Source organism: Apostichopus japonicus, chromosome 5 (assembly GCF_037975245.1).
Source record: "Apostichopus japonicus isolate 1M-3 chromosome 5, ASM3797524v1, whole genome shotgun sequence".
Taxonomy (NCBI): Eukaryota; Metazoa; Echinodermata; class Holothuroidea; order Aspidochirotida; family Stichopodidae; genus Apostichopus; species Apostichopus japonicus.
This window is the reverse complement of record NC_092565.1, coordinates 20,875,360-20,897,510: the sequence shown is the minus strand read 5'-3', so window position 1 is coordinate 20,897,510 and position 22,151 is coordinate 20,875,360. Positions and strand designations below refer to the sequence as shown.

The 22,151-nt window shown below is 36.9% G+C and overlaps 1 protein-coding gene across 4 annotated transcripts; it reads right to left on the bottom strand.

The window, feature by feature from the left end:
- Positions 1-530: 530 nt before the first annotated feature.
- On the bottom strand, positions 531-21,684 carry LOC139967998 (protein SERAC1-like). Of its 4 annotated transcripts, none has more exons than XM_071972263.1 (17): positions 21,580-21,684; positions 19,008-19,105; positions 17,888-17,924; positions 17,292-17,413; positions 16,297-16,380; positions 15,588-15,731; positions 15,005-15,123; positions 14,244-14,369; positions 12,800-12,913; positions 11,993-12,155; positions 10,031-10,190; positions 9,218-9,419; positions 7,416-7,516; positions 6,853-6,950; positions 5,688-5,894; positions 4,971-5,114; positions 531-1,881 (listed from the first exon to the last, which is right to left on the bottom strand). In XM_071972263.1, exons 2-17 carry the CDS (start codon positions 19,084-19,086, stop codon positions 1,661-1,663), a joined length of 2,121 nt encoding a protein of 706 aa, XP_071828364.1. In that variant the 5' UTR covers positions 19,087-19,105; positions 21,580-21,684; the 3' UTR covers positions 531-1,660. The 4 variants fall into 4 exon arrangements, with proteins under 4 accessions (XP_071828364.1, XP_071828362.1, XP_071828363.1 ...); XM_071972261.1 differs by having other exon boundaries at positions 21,504-21,662; XM_071972262.1 differs by having other exon boundaries at positions 21,489-21,656.
- Positions 21,685-22,151: the final 467 nt, after the last annotated feature.

Here is a 22,151-nt window from a genome sequence, read left to right as displayed (position 1 = left end):
TTGCTCACCGACCAGCTACGCCAGTGACTGTCGAAATTATGCCTTTCAAGTTATTTCTGAGTTAACTTTGAAAACAGAATAATTCAGCACCAGCAATATGCCCCCTTTTTAAGACTTAAGTGCAGTCCATGTGTTATATCGATTAGCATGATGATGAATAACGCTGCATTGAACCTGTTGCTACATTCCTTGTGTTATATAAAGAACTACATAACACGGCAGTCTTTCAGTTTACGCACGAACGGATAATCCAACAACGAAAACTTCCTTACTCATTGCAACTGTTGTAATTTGGAATTCTTAACTTAATTTGAAAGCATTTTGGTCCGTGTGTTAAAAAGTTGACTGAGCTTTAGCATTCATGGACTTCCAACTAAAATCATCCTTCTTTTTGCTCCCTAAAACGTTAGAACCTTGAGTAACGTCTTATAGAAGTTCCATTTTATTTTATTTCATTTCAATAAAATCGAATTTTAAAGGATGACGAGGAAGATACGCAAACAAAGAGATGAGGGCACAAAAACAAAAAGTCAAATTTCATAATTTAATGTACAATTTATCAACATGAATAGCAATACATGAAAGTCTACATTTGCAAGGTAACATATACGAACACAAAATAGTAATTGAGCGCGAATTATAATATTTTTATTTTCGTAGTAACGCCAGGAGAGAATATAAATTTCTTTTCATATGTCATTAATATCAACATTCATAGTCCATTCGTTTGGACATACCTTCCCATACATATATTTCTTAATTGTATGATATATATATATATATATATATATAGATATAGATATATATATATATAGATATATATATATATATATATATATAGATATATGTATAAACACGCTATTTCATTGCGTAATAACTCAGAGTTGCACGCACACATTGAGTTCTTTTCACTACGGCGATCATATATCTATATTTAGCTCTGCACCAGTTGTATTGAGCACTATACTGCTATTACTGAACTTTATATACTACGTTATATATATATATATATATATATATATATATATATATATATATATATATATATATATATAGATGTATATCTACACACAAATTCAAATTCGTTTTTTCAAACAGCAGACTGAAGACAGGAGCCAGTTTAAATATGATATCATCTACTCTATGCATGATTTTTTAATGTATGTATGTAACTTTGCTAATGCTGATTACATAAACAGTTAATGATCTTTAACATGACCTTAGGATGGCACTGGATTCACTGTTCACATTCACTATGAAACTATCAGAGAAAAACGAGACAGTAAAATGGTTTCACATCCTTGTGGCAAAATGACATCACATGTTTACATAGTGGCAAAGCCCCAGAAACATTTTGCAGCCATAATGTCTCCCTGTTTATAGTGCAAACTATTTCTTAACTGTTTTGGGAAACTTGTTCACCACAAAGTTAATATGATAGTTTGATAGTCTGCTTCTCCTGCAACAAGTTCATTTAAAAAATGGTGACATATTTGCCTTATATTTATATATAAGTAAACAGACGTAAACAGAAAACCCTTGAAATGTTTGAGAGTCTATTTAATGGTCACTTCTAGTTTTTATTTCACTATTTGCATCTACAATAAATCCATTACAATTTGCACCAAAGAGATCAATATATCAATTCATTTAAATAAAACTAATCGCCAAACGTCATGCCTAACATGGAGAGAAGTTTCTCTGATTCATCGTCCTCCAGCTCATGCGAGAGTTTCTCGGTGAGTTCGCTCGTGAACGATTGTTGGAGGTTGGTGTTTATGAACTGCAAGGTCAGCTGATAAAGGGGAGAGGTATGACTCGCCGGTTTGCAGATATTCAGATGATTCATATCCAGGTCGTAGTGTTCTCCAAATCCTGGATCTGTAATCAGAGAGAGAGAGAGGTGGAGATACGTCTTACATAGAAAGAAGACAGCTCTCACCTTATTCTACATCTTCATAACCTGCCCATGCCCCCTCCCCTCACCCCTATGGGGTTACCATACACCTTATTTTGGATTGTGGAGTGTAGCTCAGTGGAGTGTTAGCTCGTGGAGTGTTAGCTCAGTGGTTAACGCCGGTGCCTTTCAATCATAAGGTCCCCAGTTCGAGTCACTCCCAGATTAATGTTTGTCGTCCAGTTACAGAGTTGTTGACAATTAACAATTCAAAATCATGGAGGTTAGATATGAATGTATAAGAGACTGACTTCGGTCAGCTTGCGGCTTCGATAAGCCAATGAGGCTTCTTAGCAAGTTCCTGCTTGCAGGAGGACCTAATATACATACATAGATACATACATTGTATTTCTGGACGTGTCGTTTAATTTTTGCTGATAATATGTGAGCATCCAGTTGGATTAACAAACTTTTCAACAAAGTGCAGAATAGGTAATTTGCAACAAAGTTGGAAAAAAAAAAGCAAGTTGATTTCTTCTACAATTCTGGTCTTAACATACATTTGGCAATTTCATTAAGTTTGATTTTGGCATCATCCATCAATATAAATTTTCCCACAAACGAGAGAGGGAATGTACCTACTACAAACCTGTAAATTGTTATGAACCTTACTTTATACTGTACAAAAGTCATCTTTTGGTTTGCATAAATATCATACAGCAATGGCAGTTACCAGGGGCGTATCCAGGATTTTCTAACCCGGGGGCGCGAATTACTATCTAAGCAGGGCGCCACCATTGGTTGGCGCTCCGCGTATAAGAAAATTTCTGGTTTTGATACCCCCCAGATCACCGGAAATGGCACTTCTCATGCTTGAAATGACCAACCAGATGTATACTTTTGCCCGAGAACCAAGAATTTCCCAATAATTTTTTTTCCATCCATAACCTTTTTGAAGATTGTCACCAGTCACCCCAATCATCACCCCCCTCTTTTTTCTTCTCTTTTTTTCTCTCCTCTTTTTCTTACCTGGGGGGTGCGCGTGCCCAATGCCCCCCCCCCTGGGTAACCGCCTGGTTACACCTAATTTAGTTGCATGAATTAAACTTCACAAAATGCACTATTTGTTAAATGTTTCATTCCTTTATCTTCTCCTTTCAAATAAAGGAATGACATAATTAGGTCTTTTTTTCACCTAAGACATCGAAAGCTTTAATTTATTCAAACTAAGGCAAAAGTGTAGAAAATTGTTAGGTAGTATCAAGGTGTGAAGCTTTCAACTTCCCCCAATTATATATTTTATTTTCTATTTGCATTTCAAATAGGTGTTGCATTTCCGACAGCCTGAATTAAATACGACTGTCAACAAATGCCCTTAAAATTTAATTTCCATAAAGAGATATTTCTCATATTGAATTATGGTAAAGTAAAAGGACATTATTTAAGATGCAGGGAAATAATGAGTATTCTGAATACCAGACCTCCCAGCAGCTTTTCAACGAAATAAAAGTTTTTTTTAAAAGGATGTAAATGAAGAAATAAAGGTTTTTGAAGGCTTCAAACATTAAAATAAAGGTTTTTAAGGGTCCAAAATTAAGTTAATTTGTAACATACTCAGTGGCGTAGGAAGGTACTTTCGAGTGGGGGGGCTGAAGACAGATGGCCGGCCTGGGGGAGGGGTCTAAGAGGAGGGGGTGTCCCACTCCCCTTTGGATTTTTTTGGCATTTCCAGGTGGCCTCAGATGCAATTTGGTGCAATATAGCACACTTCAACCCACCCACTCCATTTTGTATATAATTTTGCATTTTCACCTGGCCTTAGATGCAATTTGGTGCTCCAAATGAGATTTTTTTCTTATTTGGAAATGAAAAAGGGGGGGGGCGGAATGACACTTCCGCCCCTCCATATTTTTCACTGGGGGGCTGGCGCCCCCCAGCCCCCTGGTTCCTACGCCCTTGAACATACTCACCATCTATGCCCATTTTTAAAATCATCTGTGGCACTTATTTAAAATACCTGACTCACATTAACTGTTGTTTGTGAGTCTGTTTTGTATCACTGCATGAATCATGCCTGGCTGTCCAAAATATCTTAATGGCCATGGTAAGCATGACTGAATACAATATATGTACTCTAAACTTAAAATAAATATAAAGGTTTAAAAGAGTATTTTTGAAAAATAAGAGCCAGGTTTTCACTGGGGGTTTCGCTGGGAGGTCTGGAAAACTGTCCTGCATATTAAACAACTTCAAAGCAGCTTTCCTTGTTCTTGCTCGTCAGAAATTTGACAAAATCAACCGAAATATTTCAGCATGTTACACTAAGATAACAAATGATAACACTTGTGCATCCATTTAAATTTATCCACACTCAACTATCCCCTAAATCTCCTCTCAAAAATATACATAGGAAATGATCTCATTATTTGAAGGATATATGCAAAGAACATGATTTTTGGGGGTTCATGGAAATGCTTTTTTTGTTGGATATATCTTTAAATTTATGCACAGCTGTTATCAACAACATGAACATTAATAATTCATGAATAATTAGTATTTACATAAAATGATCAAAAAAAAATAGTTGGCAAGCAATTTCTTGACACAGGTTTTGGTTGTTTTTCCCTTCTTATTAGAAATAGGACTTGATTTGTCAAGCTAATGAACTTTACGACAAAATATATTCTATTTACCAGCGAATTTCAAAATTAGACTTATATGGTCTCAAAAAAACATATTTACAATGTTTTACAAATTCCCCAAGGACAAGTGATATTGAATGTTATTCAATGGTGCTCTGTTGTTTTAAAGTATACAGACATGTTTTAATTGATTTATTGAAATTATAAGACAATAGTATAACATGAACCTAGTAAGCCTTCACAGAGGGAGCTGATGTCATTGTCGATTTAGGGACATTCCAGAGTATTTGCATATTTTAATAAGGGATTATCTCCAAACCCGGAATAGTTGTAGAAACATTACTAAGCACTCAATTTTTTTTATTCTCCTGACATAAAACATATCGAGACTAAACTCCTGCCTGTAAAGAAGAAAAGTAAACTGATCTTACTGGAAGAAGAGGCTGGTACTACTAGCGTTCTGATTGATAGGCCAATATTAGTAGCTTTCTTCTCTCCAAAGCTGAGAATTGGAATCTGCTTGGCTTGCACAAATGCCCGAAATCTTCCGTGGAGTGACCGGAGGTACGGTGATCCTTGAAAAATAGAGTATAAACGGATGACAGTCACTATAGCTTTATAGTTGATAGTAAACTGATTAAAACGAGAATAGAAAACTGGTTAGGGCCAGCAATTGTGAAAAATTTGAAAGTGCAAAAAGCACAAAGGAACTGCTAAAGAGAGCAAATATGGGACCACTATGCATCGAAATTAAGAAAAGAAGATGGAAATTCATTGGGCATATGTTGCGCCAAAACCCAAACAACGACAGCAACATCAGTATGACTTGGGCACCAGAGGGCAGGAGAAAGAGAGGGCGACCAAAACAATATGGTGTAGGACAGTAGATAAAGAGAGAGAGGGCTGGTTGGCGATCCTGGTATGAGGCCAGAAACGAAGCTGCCGACCGAGATGAATGGAGACGCAAGAAGAAGACAGATGAGATGAGATAGCTTCGATACGGGATGCCAACCGGTCACCTTAAGATCAATTGAAAGTAATTCTATTCTCAACAGTGTTTTAGCAGAGTTCCCTTGCTTTGGCAAGGAGAGGGAGGGAATCAAATAGGAAAAGAATTATAATAATGAACAAGCTTGTGCGATATTTACCTTGGACGAGTTCTTTTACCTCCACAGATGGCAGTAACAGATACTTGGCCTGTTGAGAGTACGCAGCGAGAGAAGTCCCGTGATGCGGAGTGCTGTAAAAGATGACGGCTCGAGTCTGACCAGCTATAGAGGTGGATGATTTGCCAGAAGCCGTTTCGTCAGAAGCCAAATTCTCGGAATCTAGAATCATTTGCTTCACTAGAAGACCTTTGCATGAGGAGAAAAATGTGACAATTATTACTTTGAGTGACAGAAAAAAATCAACTATCGAGATCCTGATTCTTTCTACCATTACAAGAGAAACCCTGTGGCAACCGGTGATCTTCTGGTAAAACACACAAGAAAACGATTATAACCAAATGTGGAGCACATGTGTGTTTGCAACTAATTGCTCACAAAAATTCACATGTGTATACACACATTTTTCATGTGCGTGCAATATGTGAAAAGTGTGTGAAAAACTAGGTTTCAGACACATGTGAAAGAGTGAAAAAATTTGTCTCTATCTACCGCAAAACCTCAGAAAGTTCAAAGTAGTACAGAGCTAACTTGTCAGTCTGTGTAACACAAAAGCTGTTTTTTATTCTCTGGTGATATTTCACACTCTTTCATAAATTGGATTTCTTCACACAAGTTGTCACAGATCTGTGTGTAAACCTGTATTCTGTGCTTTTCACACATTTTTCCAAGGAAAAACCTTCTGCTAATGTGTGACAAAAAGGTGAAAACTGGCAAATTAGTGTCACATTGTCAACAAAATCAGTCATCATTCTAACAACTTTACCAACACCCTAATTTCTCATCTTCCACTTTTTGCTAAATTGCGAGCTAAACCCTTAGTAGCCAGATTTTTTATAGTTGAAAATCAAAACAAAAAATATTAAATATCTTGCAAGAATTATATTTTGCTTTTACTTAGCAATGCTCTGAAGAACAAAATGTTTACTAGTATTGACCAAATTCTATTTTGTCGAAAAGTGGTATGCATTCAAAGAAAGCAGTAAAAACACTTCTGTTTTGTCTCCAGTGGACATTTAAAAGTGTTGATAAAAAAACTTCCCTTTCAATGAGAAGAATACTTTCCATTATTCAGCAGATGGAAAGTTGCCCCCCCCCAGCCCCTGAGGGCAAATTTTGATGAAAACTGTAATAAATGACAACAAACCTCCCATTGAGTGGGTCACCCAGATGATTGGACGCTGTCCTAGGCCTGCCTCTCTAAGCTTGTGAATGATCTCACCGCTGCGCTGAGAAATAGAACGCCTAGAAGGAGGGGGGGGGGGGGGAGAAAACGGACAAATTTGTAAACATTTCTACCAAAGATGCTTTACTCCTTAGAAGAGAGAATTATCAAATGAATGACCATATACACCGTGAGAATGTTCATGTACTTTTGCTGAACGACTTTGAGATTTTTATTTTTTTTCTAAAATGCAGTCTTCATCGAAATATGTTTGCACTTTAGATATCCAGTTTATTTAACCAAACAATAAAGAAAAGTCATATTTAATGTGACAAATATGTCACAGATAACATATCTTTTGCCAGATTAAATCTATAAACTAATGAAATTAAATAAAGCAATTCAATAAAATCTTAAACACTATGTGACTAATGTGGATCCAAATATTAATATGAAGACGTCACAAGTTACAAACTAAATACCCCCAACCCAGTTTCAAATCAAAATGGAGGTCATACAGTGTACTAAAAGTCCATTTAACTTACTTTTCACTCTCAAAGGGACACTTGGAAACCCACTCTGTCAATTGTGTGTCGTAAGTTATCGTTAAAATACGGATGTTTGGACAGTCTTTAGCAAGCCAACTCTGAGAAGAAAAACACAAGTAAGTGAAGTAACATTTTAAAGGGAGAGACTAAGTTTAGAAGAATTAAATGATTTTTTTTGTTGAAAATGCTGCCAAGCAAAACAAGTTGTGTGCATATGCAGTGCTCCAAATTGGCATGTAGAAAAACTGTGACATAAAACTACTGGCAACCACATGTATTTTGGCTTGAAAACCCAAATGTATTTGCAGGAAATTTTTAATACATATTTGCCAGATTTCAAGCTTAAATCTGCATAAGCACAATTTTGTTTTCTGACAAAAAGCATGGATATTCTACAACCCTGGTTTTCAAAATGGAGTTTGTGAGGCTGGTTAGGGTTGCAAACAAAATTTGAGATGGTTGCCCAAAAAGTGTTGAAAAAAAAATGGCCTATATTTATTGAAAAAAGTTTGGACTGAAAATCACTTCAAAAGTTGCAAAGTATAACAATGTTTTACGACAAAGCATTCATAATCATATAATAATTCTCAGACTAGATTATTCCTCCTCCATGACAACCTGTTCCCTAGGCGACAACATCTGCCACTGGAGCGTCGTCAAGGCAATGAAAGTGAAATTTGGTGTCGACTAGCAAACAAATTTTGAACACGAGGGCCCCGAGAACACACGCCAGTTAGCTACCAGGTATATTTGACTTTCAACTTTAAAAGTCAGCTTTCATGCATGGAATTAATTACTTATGGCAGTCCTCACCTACTGGCCATGTGAAGAATGTGTACATGTGAACTTTTACAAGGAAACCTAATGCCAAATTTTTTGAAAAGTACCGACCGTAAACCAATCAGAGATGAAGTTAAAGAGAGGAGATGGAAATGGATTGGACATGTCATTGAGAATGGATAGAGATAGCTTCTATAGAATAGCACTCACCTGGACATCCCAAGGGAGGAGGAGAAAGGTGGGATGACCAACAACAACAACAAATCAACATGGAGGATAACAACAACAAACACCATGGAGGATAACATCAACAACAACAACAAAACAACATGGAGAAAAACAACAACAACAAAACAACATGGAGCATAACAACAAAATGGAGGATTATAACAACAACAGCAACAACAAAACAACATGGAGGATAACATCAACAACAACAAAACAACATGGAGAATAATAACAACAACAACAAACAACATGGAGGATAACATCAACAACAAAACAACATGGAGAATAACAACAACAACAACAAACAACATGGAGGATAACATCAACAACAAAACAACATGGAGAATAACAACAACAACAACAACAAACAACATGGAGGATAACATCAACAACAAAACAACATGGAGAATAACAACAACAACAACAAACAACATGGAGGATAACATCAACAACAAAACAACATGGAGAATAACAACAACAACAAACAACATGGAGGATAACATCAACAACAAAACAACATGGAGAATAACAACAACAACAAACAACATGGAGGATAACATCAACAACAAAACAACATGGAGAATAACAACAAAAACAACAAACAACATGGAGGATAACAGTACACGAAGAAAGAAGACAACTTGGTTGAATGTCGTAGAATGATGTGAGGGACAGAACAGAGTGATGACAGGGGACCATTGCAGCCTTATGGGCCACGTGGCCCATAGAGGACAGGTGAGGTGAACTTTAACAGGCAGTAGTAGTATGACATTTCCTACAACCCTTTTTACCTTTGGCCAACAGTCTGTGAAACGACTGACCCAGGGCCTCTCGCTGTCGATCTGATTTTCATCGTTCATGGGAGTGGCCAGAGCGCCGTCTGTCAACGACACCAGCTTCTCCTTGTCTTGGTTTTCCTGACCTTGTCTCCACGTATAAAATGCACCTCCCATCAATCCATGGACGAACACCACGTCTGCGTGAATGGGTTTCCTACGGCAACAACAACAACGACGTAAAAGAAAAAAAGAATCAAGTACAACAGTGAGAACATTTTCATAGAAGCAGTTCAGATATCGGTCAATGTATGATCTTCTTTGCTTTTGATTGACCAATTTTGGTCACATCATTGCAACAAGTGGCTTAACACCCCCCCCCCTACCCCCCAGTCCAACTCTAACTATGTTTGAAAACAAAAAGGAATTTAAATATTACAAATCAATCACCATCTGCTAAGTCTGGAGCACATAAAAAATATCCGTGAGTTTTTTCGGACATATGAAATTTTTCTGGCATTTTCTGAGCTTGCCAACATTCATAGTCCAAGATAACTTTTCTGATGGTCAAATCTGCAGGATGGGGATCTGGTGGGTTGTACACGTGCCTAATTGTTTGAAGACTGCTTAAACTAACAAAACACAAAGTGAAGTGAATGTCAAGGACTCTATAAAATGCTTGCTTAGTTGGCTTAGGTGTACACTGATGGATTAACTTCACCAATCTGATATCATCATAAAGTTTATGTTGATATAAAGGGACTATACAGTGACACAAGATACAAATTGAAGGAACAATAAATGTAATTTGAATCTTCTACGACGTACGTTGTCCTTCCGAGAGGATGGATGATGTTGATACCATTAGCGTATCTGACTTCCTTGGAATTAATATCATCTCGGTCTAAATTAGCTAAGGCTCTTGACGCTTGAGAGGCTAGCTCTGTAAACTTTGACTTTTTCCATTTCACCAAAAGAGTTACCCAACCTTTAAAATAAGAAAAAATATGTATAATACATAGGCATCTAAAATGGCAATAACTTTTCAAAGTTAACAGATATTAAATAGCTGCTTCTGTAGTTCTTACACCTTGTTTTCTTGGTAGCTTAGTTCCAGTATGTATGTATGTATTTTAGATCCTCCTGCAAGCAGGAACTCGCAAAGAAGCCTCATTGGCTTATCAAAGCCGCAAGCTGACCTAAGTCAGTGTCTTAGATTAATATTTAACGTCCGTGATTATGAATTGTCAATTGTCAACAACTCTGTAACTGAACGACAAACATTAATCTTGGAGTGACTCAAACTCGGGACCTTATGATTGCAAGGCACAAGCGTTAACCACTAAGCTAACAGTCTTGATTAGTAAATACAACATTTAGAAATACAATAACACCAAAGTGAAGGGAAAGGTAAGCAAGTAACATACAAGCAAACACATGAATTGCTATTTATGCAAGCTTTGACAAATAAAATGACAAAAATTAACAATTTCAGAAGATTAAGGGGTTCAAAAGAAAAGTCCAAAGAAGCCACAACCACAGGACACTATATAGATTTATAAAAAGGTTTTAAATTATTCTTCAATGATAAGTTGGATCTATATACGACAGAGATCTTTCACAGACTGTATCAGATTGTTATTAGTCTGTCATTTCATTTGTACATGGAAAGGTTTATCTGTTATCACAAGTCAGCTACACACTGCCAGACAGAAAAAAACTGAACTATTCTGTTATAGGATGGCATGGTACTGTTACACTCACACCCAGCTATAGATATACAATAGTATGGATACAGATATATATATATATTGTGTCATTCCCTTCTGGGTTTTGCGTGGCTGGGCCACGCCTCTGGAATGAGCTGCCAGCTGCCAGCTGAACTCAGAACTGTTTCTAGTCTTACAACGTTTAAGTCAAAACTGAAAACCTACCTTTTTAGACAGCATTACTGCGATATTTAAACTGTGTATTAAATTCTATTCATGTGCAATACTCCAACAAACTCAAACGTGCATGCTTTTTATTTTTTCATACTCATTTATATTGTATTTTATTCTGCATTTTTACTACATATTTTGTGTCATATATTTTTTTATTTACTGTTACATAGCGTTTTAGAGCACTTTTGTGGATATTATGGTTATGACAATATCTGTGCTTGTAAATGTGCCAAGTAGTAAAGAAACCCACAAAGTAGAATCATTCCAGAAGCCGATACATTGATTTGTTGTGATTATTTCGGTCAGTGATTTGATTACAATCGGTAAATTTAATGGTGACCGATAATTGCAAAACACAGGAGATATTACAAGCTTTGAAATGCGCAACAGGACTAACTCTTCACGAGTTGAAGAAAGTAACTTATTCCAGCCAATCGAAATACTAGAATTGGTGGACGAGAAAATATGGACCAATCAGTTTGTCAACAACATTACTCATATGCAGAAAACAATACAGGCAAAACTATAAGTGGCTAATCTGCATATCAATGCATAATCATAAGGTTGATTTGTGATATTGCATTAATAAAGTACTGCAGGTATTCAGCGACAGCTGACATAGCAGGGTGAAGATCATGGATGAGCCAAAGAAGTAAATATCGTAACTTTTTTCAAATTTCAAGATGGAGGCGTTTCAAGACAGGAAATCCATGGGAAACTATCTAGCCACGATTTTATCATGAACAATCTTTAATGACAGAAATACATTGTTAATTATTACACTGATAGTTTCATTTTTGTCTTATCTACGTAAATGCAATACTCTCCAATAAATACGATCAATCACCTGCTTGGACAATCTCTGCATGCAGCGCTTCACATACTGCCATATTAGCAATGATTTGTGCCAGATAACAGTTGACCTTTGGACTGTGCGGCTGCCGCTGGTAAATCCTCATCAGTATCTGTAAGGCTCCGAGTCTGACCAACTCCTTACAATGACTGATCACCTAGGGTTAAAATTAAAAAGAGCAGTCCAGAGCTTTTTGCAGATTTATGATAAATAGTAAACCAGAAAGAAGCAAATAGGAAAGAACATTTGAACAAAGCACATATCTCCAAAGAATTATGGTTTAAAGAGAAAAGGACATTTGAAAACGAACCTCAAACCCCAAAAAGGTTTAAATGAGTGCAAACAAGGACGTGAAGTCAGGGATAACCAATGTTTCCATGTTAGACCAAATTCTGTTTAGAGATACTGTACAGATGCCTATTTGATAAGTGTATAGGTGTTGACATAACAATTTTTAATTTCTTAGATTTTTTTTATATATTTGTTTCAATTTAAATATTTAAGAGTTTGTAATTCCAAATACCTTCTGCAGAGCGTGAAACTTGTATTGTTTCGATCCACTCTTTAAGCCGGTAAATACCCTATTTCTGTTTTGTCACAGGAGTTGACACCTCCTAAAGTGTTGCAGGCCACAGATTATATACAACATTTCACTGCGGCTCACAAACTTAATTATGTACCATCCATCTCATGCTAGGGAGGCAGGGGTATGGGGAGGGGAGGGGAGGAAAAGAGTGAAAGCCATTGATCCGAGCACAATTCCGTCTGCTAATTACACACTGACGAAGTGTTTTTTCTTACCTCTGAATGGCTAACTAAGGCCAATAAATAACTAGAAAAGAGGGATTCTTCCGGAACTTTACTGAGACTAGTGATGAAAGACAGGTGGTTTCCACCAAATACCAGACTTCCAGTCTGAAAATAAAATGAGAATAATTCTGATATTGAATTATGAATAATTCTTTTTTAATCAGTTGCTACTTTCAGGTAATTATAATCAGCATGGAAGGCAGTTTTTTGACGACAATATACATGTACATATGGCAGAAGAAGTATGGCTTGTAACTCATAGCACTGGTTAGCCATTGTATACCCAATATTAGGTATCTGGCAACAGCCGTGCTGATTTTCTAGTGTCCTTCAATATGTTAACCTTCCTACTGTAATGTTATAGTGTATTTATCTTGTACAAAAATCATACGAGAAATAAATTTGAAATTGAAATTTAAAATCGCAAAACTGCATCAAAGCATTGAAACAGTGAGAAAGTAACACTGTTGATGTTAAAGCATCAGTATCAATTAAAACAGCAATTAATGAGCATTAAAAAAAAAAAACTTTCTGTTTCCCACCAGATCCATGGTGATTAACCAGTGTAATGTTGAGATGTTTGGTTCAAATGCTACATAGCTCTTATCACCCTGGAAGGTGCAATAAGCTGGCATTAATTAAAAGAAAAGAAAACATTATTTGTCAGTGTGCAACTAGGACATCACACCTGTTTGCTTCAAGTTCACTTTTTGTAGAATATCAGATAACTTCAACTGTCAATATCTCAAAAACGGTACATAGGGATTGAATCCAAATTTCACCAGAATGCTTAGATTATGTCCCTTTATAACATATCAAAAACAAATTTTGACCTGGACTTTTCTTTAACTTTAACATTTGATGATGATAAAGAGTGGTAGTGTTGTAATCTAACTTTGTATAAAGTCTTTGGCCAGGTTTTTAAACTGCTATTGTGGCCTTTGTATCAACAAATTAATTTACAAGAGTATTTACCTATTTTAAGTGATAAGGGTTGCTCTACCTCATAATAATTTTAATCATTTGTGGGGGGTTGGGGGGGAATGGTGTTATTGCTACTCATAATGAAGAAAACTATTTTCTCATTGCACAGTAGCAATATGGGTGGGTGGGGATTGGTGTGGTAATGTGTTCAATGACTCAAGGAAATGACAACAATAACAAAGTGCGTTTGTTATACCATTACTGGTCATCAGGTTTGCCTCTTAATATGCTAGAAAGTCAAATAATGGTCACTGATGCTATACTGAGACCATTTAATTGTATAATTCAACTCGCCTATATGTCTGGGAATAAATTAGAACCCTTCTGGGATATTGCACTTACTAAAAGGACTACCAATATTTAGCAGCCTCCTATTCGGGGGGGGGGGATGGGGGGGTCAGGGCATGTGATACTTATGACCTTTAACAGCAACCTAAAGTTGATTAATGACCTGGTCGTCAGCCTGTGAACTTTGACCTTCTCGTAGAGCCAGCATAGTAAAGTACTTTGTGCAAGGGTCGATGCTAGTCTTGGGAAGAGTGGCCAAGAGTTTACGCAGTTCATCTTCTACTGTTTCCTAGTGATGGGAATTAAAATCAAAGTAAAACAAAACAGATTATAACAAGAACAAGAAACAGGGAAATTTGACAAAATATTGAAAAAAAATCACATATGGAAAGTGAACTGAAAGTTGTCTGATAATGCTGAACACATACAAGCAGTCTTAATACTTAATAGTCTAATTTCCCTCACCATAGCAACATTTCATGAGGCAGATTCAAGTGCTGAAATTTTAACCTGGACAATGGATATTAGGTAAATTTGTAAGAAATAGTGGAATCTAGTACAGATAATAATAATCAGTAGCTACCTTTCTAATTCAACATTTTAACTCAAATTTGGAATCTTTTCAATTTAGATTGCTCTTGAATGAAAAACCCACCTTGCTATGACCCAGTCAGGAACCGATTGCTAAGCCTCATTGCTTCAAATGCCACCGCCTTTATCAACTCGGTCACAGCACCGGTATAGCAGTGTATAATAATGCAAGATTAAGTAGAACTCATATTTGCACATCCATGATTGTACTCATATTTGTAATCATAATGCCATTGCACCCTTATTGTACTTGCAACAGTAGTCATGCTGTTGTACTCATCCTACGAGCCTACATGTAGAGTACCTATGCGGTAGCCAAGACAGATTACGTACCTCTGATGTTTGAACAGTCGGAGGCGGAAGGAAAAATCTTTCATCGACGTTATTGATCCTGGCGAGACCTACAAGGGTTCTCCGATCACACGACTGGGCTACCATTCTGTATTCATGGTCTGCATGTATACGTAAACAGAATTTTTCAGAATTAAAATTGTCAAGAGGAGCATCTTCTTAGCTTGTATGATAGAGATCTTTGCGATGAACAACTCCTTCAAGCAGCTAAGAAAGATCTTGACCACTTGAACGAGAACCGGTTGCCTCCATGCACGCCAGCATTGTAACCAAAGATGAAACAACTTTATCAGCTAGGCTTGAACAGTGGTACAGGGTAGTTGACATCATCAACTTAAAGGAGCAACACATACATTTTACATATATTGGTAAGGATATATCTTGTATAAAACCAAAATAATGAAAAAGATCCAACTTCCTCACACTTTGGTATTAATATGACATTCTGGTTCATAGAAGGGTTACTTTTTAAGTAGTCCTTTAACGATACTGTCTAAAGTATCTGTTGACGGAATCCTTTTAAATATGCAGGCATTTAAACAATTTCTTCCAGATTTAAACTCACCGTGCCATATGTGTTTTTTAGCCAAGGCTCGAACGGCGGCCAGCCTCTCTTCTCTGTTCTCTGACTGCGCCTTTAACAAGAGAAGCCTTGGGTCATTCCAAAGACGATGTTTCTTTCGTCCAAACGGTAAAAAGGAAGTCCATCCTACAAGTAAAGTAGATACAGCTTTTTCTGAGGCAAATAATAGTACTAGCCATATCTTGATCTTTATTACTGGTTACTTAACTTGGAAGATACGTTGGCTTTTAATAGACAAAGAAGTGGTGCAAATGGGACCTCCAACTAGATAACTCAGTTGGTGGGACACAGCAACCTGTCAAGCTGAGGTCACTGGTTTGAACCCTGGTTTCCTTCATGATTGCTACATTATCTTTCAAAAAAGTGTTTTTTATTTCCCATTTGATATATTACTGCTCAACAGAATCAGGTTCTTCAGGCTGTGTTCTCTTATATGGAGTGTCAGTTCAGTGGTTAACGTCGGTGCCTTTCAATCATAAGGTCCCGAGTTCGAGTCACTCCAAGATTAATGTATGTCATCCAATTACAGAGTTGTTGACAATTGACAATTCATAATCATGGACGTTAAATATGAATGTAAGAGACTGACTTCGGTCAGCTTGCAGCTTTGATAAGCAAATGAGGCTTCTTCGCGAATTCCTGCTTGCAGGAGGATCTAGAATACATACAAAATTTAGTCTGTCTTACGTACCCGTTTCATCATTTTCTAACACAATAGATTCCAATGTATGGTAGTTCCACTGGACCTTCGACTTGACATGAGTAACTAAATCATCTGTGACAACAATAGAGAAAAGACAAATGAGAAAGCCTTCCCCAAAAAACACAGATTTTTCTTTATTAAAACCTGCTTGTCTAGTGCAAAGAGCTTATGTAGGTAGGTATATAGAAAGTTAGAGGGCCTGGCTTTTTATCCTTAACAGGATCTTATTTAAAACTGAAACATAAACATGATAAGGATACACTCATAAAGAAGAGAGAGAGGACAGACAAAATTAATTGGTTCATTGAACAATGAATAGAGTAAAATTACATAGCAACTTGAGGGTTGTGAGAGGAAAGGGGACAGGTGGAAAACATAATGCTTATAAATGGAATTTAAAGGCATATTGTAAATATAATAATTTGCATCTAACATCTGCAGCTGCTAGAGTTCAATATACACCTTGATAAAGGAGATTTTGTAATATTTGACAAATTGATTTATTAAAGGCTATGAGTCAGTAACCTCAATCCACAGGAAAAGGTATTTCAGATGAATAAAGACAAAATGTCCTGAGGAGAGGACCATCAAATTTCTTTCTCTCTTTAGGGGGAATGTAAGGGTGGTGGATGAGGAGGAAGGGAGGAGGAGGAGAGTGAGGGTAAAGGAAGGAGAGGGGAGGGGAGGGGAAGGAAAGAAGAGGGGAGGGGAAGGGAGATATAATAGATCTAGGGAGGTATGGGCAAAGGGGGAAAGGAAGTGGTGAAGGCAGGCAAGGCAGACGTAGGAAAGGAAAAGGAGGGAAAAGTGAAGGAGGAAGGGCAAAAGGGAGGCAGCAGAAAAGGGGAGAGGGAGGGAGGGAGGAAGGGTCAGGGAAGAAGAGACAGAAAGGGTAAGGGATAAAAGGTGAGGGTTAATTGCAATGGAAAACAATACAGTGAGATAAAACAAAGGTCCTACTTATAATAAAGTTTAGCATGAACCTTGTTTGGCATTGAATGGCTTCAAGTAGATGTATTTTCCAGCTCCTTCAGATCCCGTCACTTCTGGTTTGTAGTGGACAGATCTCTCTAGATGTCTGTAGCCGACATACAACAAACCTCCGCTGTGAATAAGGAGAGAATATTACATGACAAACTCTGCATGATAAACTAGTCAAATGTCCCTTGGTATGGTTAAAAATCTCGAAAGGGCACTTTTTTCGGTAATTAACATTAACCATATTGCAATCTTTGTAATACAAAAAGTGCTTATTTTGTTATTTGAATAGTAGCTTTTTTTTTTAAATATAAAAGAAAAATATGTCAATAAAACGTACTGGCCTTTTTGTTGATAAACGGCTGATAGTGGGATCTGTGATAAGGGAAGGATGCACATAGAGGATCCATTTTATCATAGAGGATCCATTTTGTCAGACGTTTTCTGACCCTCAAACAATGTCACCTGTAACACTGACACTTAAAGCCCCCCCCCCTCCCCCCATCACCCTGATCGGGCTCTCTTTGACCACCATGGCAAGTACAGCTTCAGCAAACTTGAGCATAACTGCTCAATACAGTAGAATCTATTAAGTACTTACCTGGCTGCACATGTCAACAAAGCACTTCCAACTTTCACTGTAAAGAAGAAGATAACAAAAGATGGCTTAATTGCAGTAAGTCATGTGTTGTGTCCATTCTATAAGCAGATCCTAAGCAACACAATCATACTATCTATTGTAGTCATGGGTGAATAAATGTCAAAACATTTTGCTTCGAGAATAGGCTTCAGTATGTCTGGATGAATCTGCAACTACTGTACTCTTCAGTTTGTACTGTATGAGAAAGAAAACAAGTTTGGCTGCTTTTATCAAAAGCAAACAAATTCAACCATCGCAATGTAAAATAAAAAACAGAATATTCAAACAACCAAACACCTACCAACAAAGCTGTAAACAATTATGTATGAATATATATATATATCCCAATTTGAAATGCATCCTAAATGTGTCTTTCAGGTTTACAATTTAAGTTAAAATTGACCAGAAACATCTACAGCTCTAGAACTTCAAACTTTTCGCCACTTGTTACAAAATGCCAGTGCTTAAAACATCTTTGGCTAAAACCAATCTATACAAGTTCTCAATGTGCATTTTCCTGAATTGCAACACACATCTATTAATACTGTAAAGATGTTTGAATAATATTGAAGTACTCAGTAATGAAGGGCTTATGTAAGGTTATGGAAATCATGACATGTTTTGACTGACGATTTTCAAACGACTTACCATGTATTTAAACCCTTAATGTCTTTTGGCAGGAAATTGCTAATGCTTTTTCTTTCTACTGGGGCCCAAATTTTGATTCCTGATCCAATGAGAACTTTAATACACAATTGATAACCTTTATACTGAGTTTGCATTTTGCTCTGACACAAGCTTTGATCACTGTCCTTCAACAGTTTACAATGACATTGATCAATCACATAATTATGCTTCATGTCTTGTCCTTTACTTCACAAGTTGTATGAATGAAACATTGAAAATCACAAAGAAATATAGAATATCAATTCATTGATGTGTTTTATACAAAGATTTATTGACAGCATTAATTTGCTGCTGGTTTTGGCACTTTCCTTTAAAACTCATAGACATGAATCTGACTAACATTTCATATTGTTCACAAAATGCCTTTAAGAGCCAAGAACAAAAAAGGTGTTACCTTTCCGAGAAAACTTTGATTTCTTTCCTTCCTTCACACTCTGATTACTGATTCTCCTCAAGCAGGTCAAAGATGTCATGAGTAACTGCTAATGATAGCTGCATGAAAAAAGCAACATTAACCAACATACAGTATGATACATGTGTAAAGGGTATGCCATGTTAATATGTTATCTAATGGAATGTGGACAATATGCCACATCCTGGGGGGGGGGGGGGGTTGCTAGCTAGCTTCAAACAGTAGCTAAAAGATGTGACTTAGCTGACAATAGTGGCATTATGTTAATTGAGCTGAAAAAGTTCAACTTATGCTTACCCACAAGTGCCTATTACATTCATAGATCAATTAAGCTGTTAAGGTGTTACTTCAGCTTGGAACACTGTTGGAACACTTTTGTCTTTGGTGGTAACTTACACAACTTTATTTTGACCAAGCCACTTATCATGCACCGCATAGATGTTACAACTATTTGGGTGCTTTAAAGTATTAAAATATTAGCCATTTAACTCAACTCATTAAAGTTTGTTTCAATTATTTTTAAGAAATTACTGACAAATTATTGCATTAATACTGTAGTAACTACTGCATGCTTTTAACTATTATGCATTAAAAGGCTAAAAGCCATTCACACAGTATAAGGCACCACATATTTATTTAACAATTGATGACAGTTGTAGGTACACATTCTAAACCTGTCTATTCAAATAACACTTCCAAAACACAAAACATAAAGAAATAACATTGGTTGGATGTACCACATGAGCCAAGATAAATGTGCATGGTCACAAGTACTCACATATGTTGCAAAAAACTAAAAACTAAATGATATATACAAACATGCATAAATCAATTTAAGAGAAACATGATTGTAATAATAATAATTGTAAATTTTGCCTTCATTATGAATACAGATGTGCAAGGCACACTTGAAGGGTAGATTGTGAAGCTTTTATACATTCCCATCACATTGTGTTCTGCAATAAAACATTCAAATTTGTGAATATGAGTATTGAGTAGCCATTCTGGTGTGGGCAGGTGGGGGCATACAATTTGGGAACTTAAAACATTGGGATGGGGAACCTTTAAAAGGTGATAAATATGCACTACTCTAGTCTAAGTTGAGTGTGCAGTTGTTGAATCAGTGCCATTGTTGTCCAACTCAAACCCTTCTTATGTTTCAGATTTTTAGTATTCACTGAGGTTTTCCCCTTTGCTATCCATGAAGACAGACTACAGTGTGCACTAACAATAAGCAATAGAACTAGCCTACAACAAGTAACATTTATATTGTAATCCAAATTATTACATATAGGCAGACCTGTCAACCTGTTTGACCCCAAAATAGGGAGAATAACATTTTTCAGGGCCAAAAAACCGGGAGAATAAGGGGAAAATAGGGAGGTTGATAATTTTCAACTGAAATTATATAAATACTCCTAAATAAATAGTCTACAGTACCGCTCATGTATAACTGGACATGTGTACGCGCACAGGATCGTATAAATGCGTATAAAATCGTTGACAAACAAATTGCCTCGTAGACACCTCGTATAATCCCTGTACGAGTTTATACGCAGGTTATGCTATTGTACTCAATGAATAGGGATTAAAGTCGCCAAAAGAATTAGTGAGATGTTTGAAACAGCCGTTTCTTAAATCGTAGTTTAAGACGTGATATTCACCTAGCATCAAAGAGGACACAGGTAAAGTGTGTACCGGCATAGAACTTAACTGTTTTTTGTCGTATACAAGTAGCCTACATGCGAACTGCACACATTCGGTACGCCGCATATACAAACAAGTGACAACTTGTGTTTATTAAACTTGTGCACCATGGCATATGCACAGTGCACGCCGTACTACTGTACCGTATTCAGGACTTGACCAAGGCCAACGTACAATAACGACATTGGGCGAAGTCTGAGAACTGACAAAGCTGCCTGCTATTGGTTGAGAGTCCTGCACAGCACTGTATCAGTCGTAACGTGTTTGTAAACATTCAATCTATTTTTAGATTACACTTATTATGCAATAGGCATAGGACTAACTGTTGGCTATTTTCAGAAATTTTGCAAGTGATGAAACATTAAAAAACCAGGAGAATAGAATATGAAACCGGGAGGCCGGGAGATTCGGGTAAAAATCGGGAGTCTCCCGGTAAAACCGGGAGGGTTGACAGGTCTGCATATAGGCCATGTCTTATATCAGATTTGCTGAGTGCCTGTGGCCTACAGTAAGTGTGGCCTGAACAAGAGGGACTACCCCTTCACTATACAGGCTAAATAGGCAAAGGTTAAGTTAATCTGCTTAAGTTAAATTCATTGTGGATACACGGCAGGCAAACGTTGAAGTGTATAGGCTAGGTCTAACGTTAGGAATAGGACTAGAGTAGGACTGGTACTAGGTCAGTGGTATAAGTAGGGCCTAACTTAGGCCTAGGAACAGTACAACGCTAAATGATAGAGAACGAACTAGGCCTACATGGTTACTGTTTACTTTTCCACGATATCGTCCATTGCACAAATAGGATCAAAGACAAGGTTACTCGATGCAAAGATGCAACATTATTTACAGAGAGGTAGGTTGGAATTCTCGGAGAATAGCATGTACCATGCTAGTCCTGGTTCTTAGTTTACGGAAATTCAATTATTACGCAATAGTGGCTGGACTAGGGCGCACTCACCTATATGAGCTACTGTTACGCTCAAAAGGTACGCTCTCACGCGTGAAATTAGATCAACTTCTTCGCGCCAACGCGACTTTAGATTTCTGACGTGATAACTGTGCAAATAGCGTGTATATTTTACAATTAATTCGTACAACACCTAAATATAGTAAGGTACACGAACAATTAAGCTATACGCGGTATATAGACAATATGTTAGTTTTGACGCCCTCAACACACTAGCTACTAAATACTAATAACTTTAAAATTGGCTCGACTGGTTTAGCTAGGAGCCTGAAGCTTTATAGGGAAGGGCCAGATGCGAATAAACATTTTATAAAGGAGAAGTGCTTTAATGGGGTCATTGAAGCCGATTCAATATATATAGACGTCAGATGGTACATTCTGAGGCATATTTCGACTAAGTATAAATTGTGTTAATGAATCATAATAAATTTGAAATTCAAACTGATTTTATT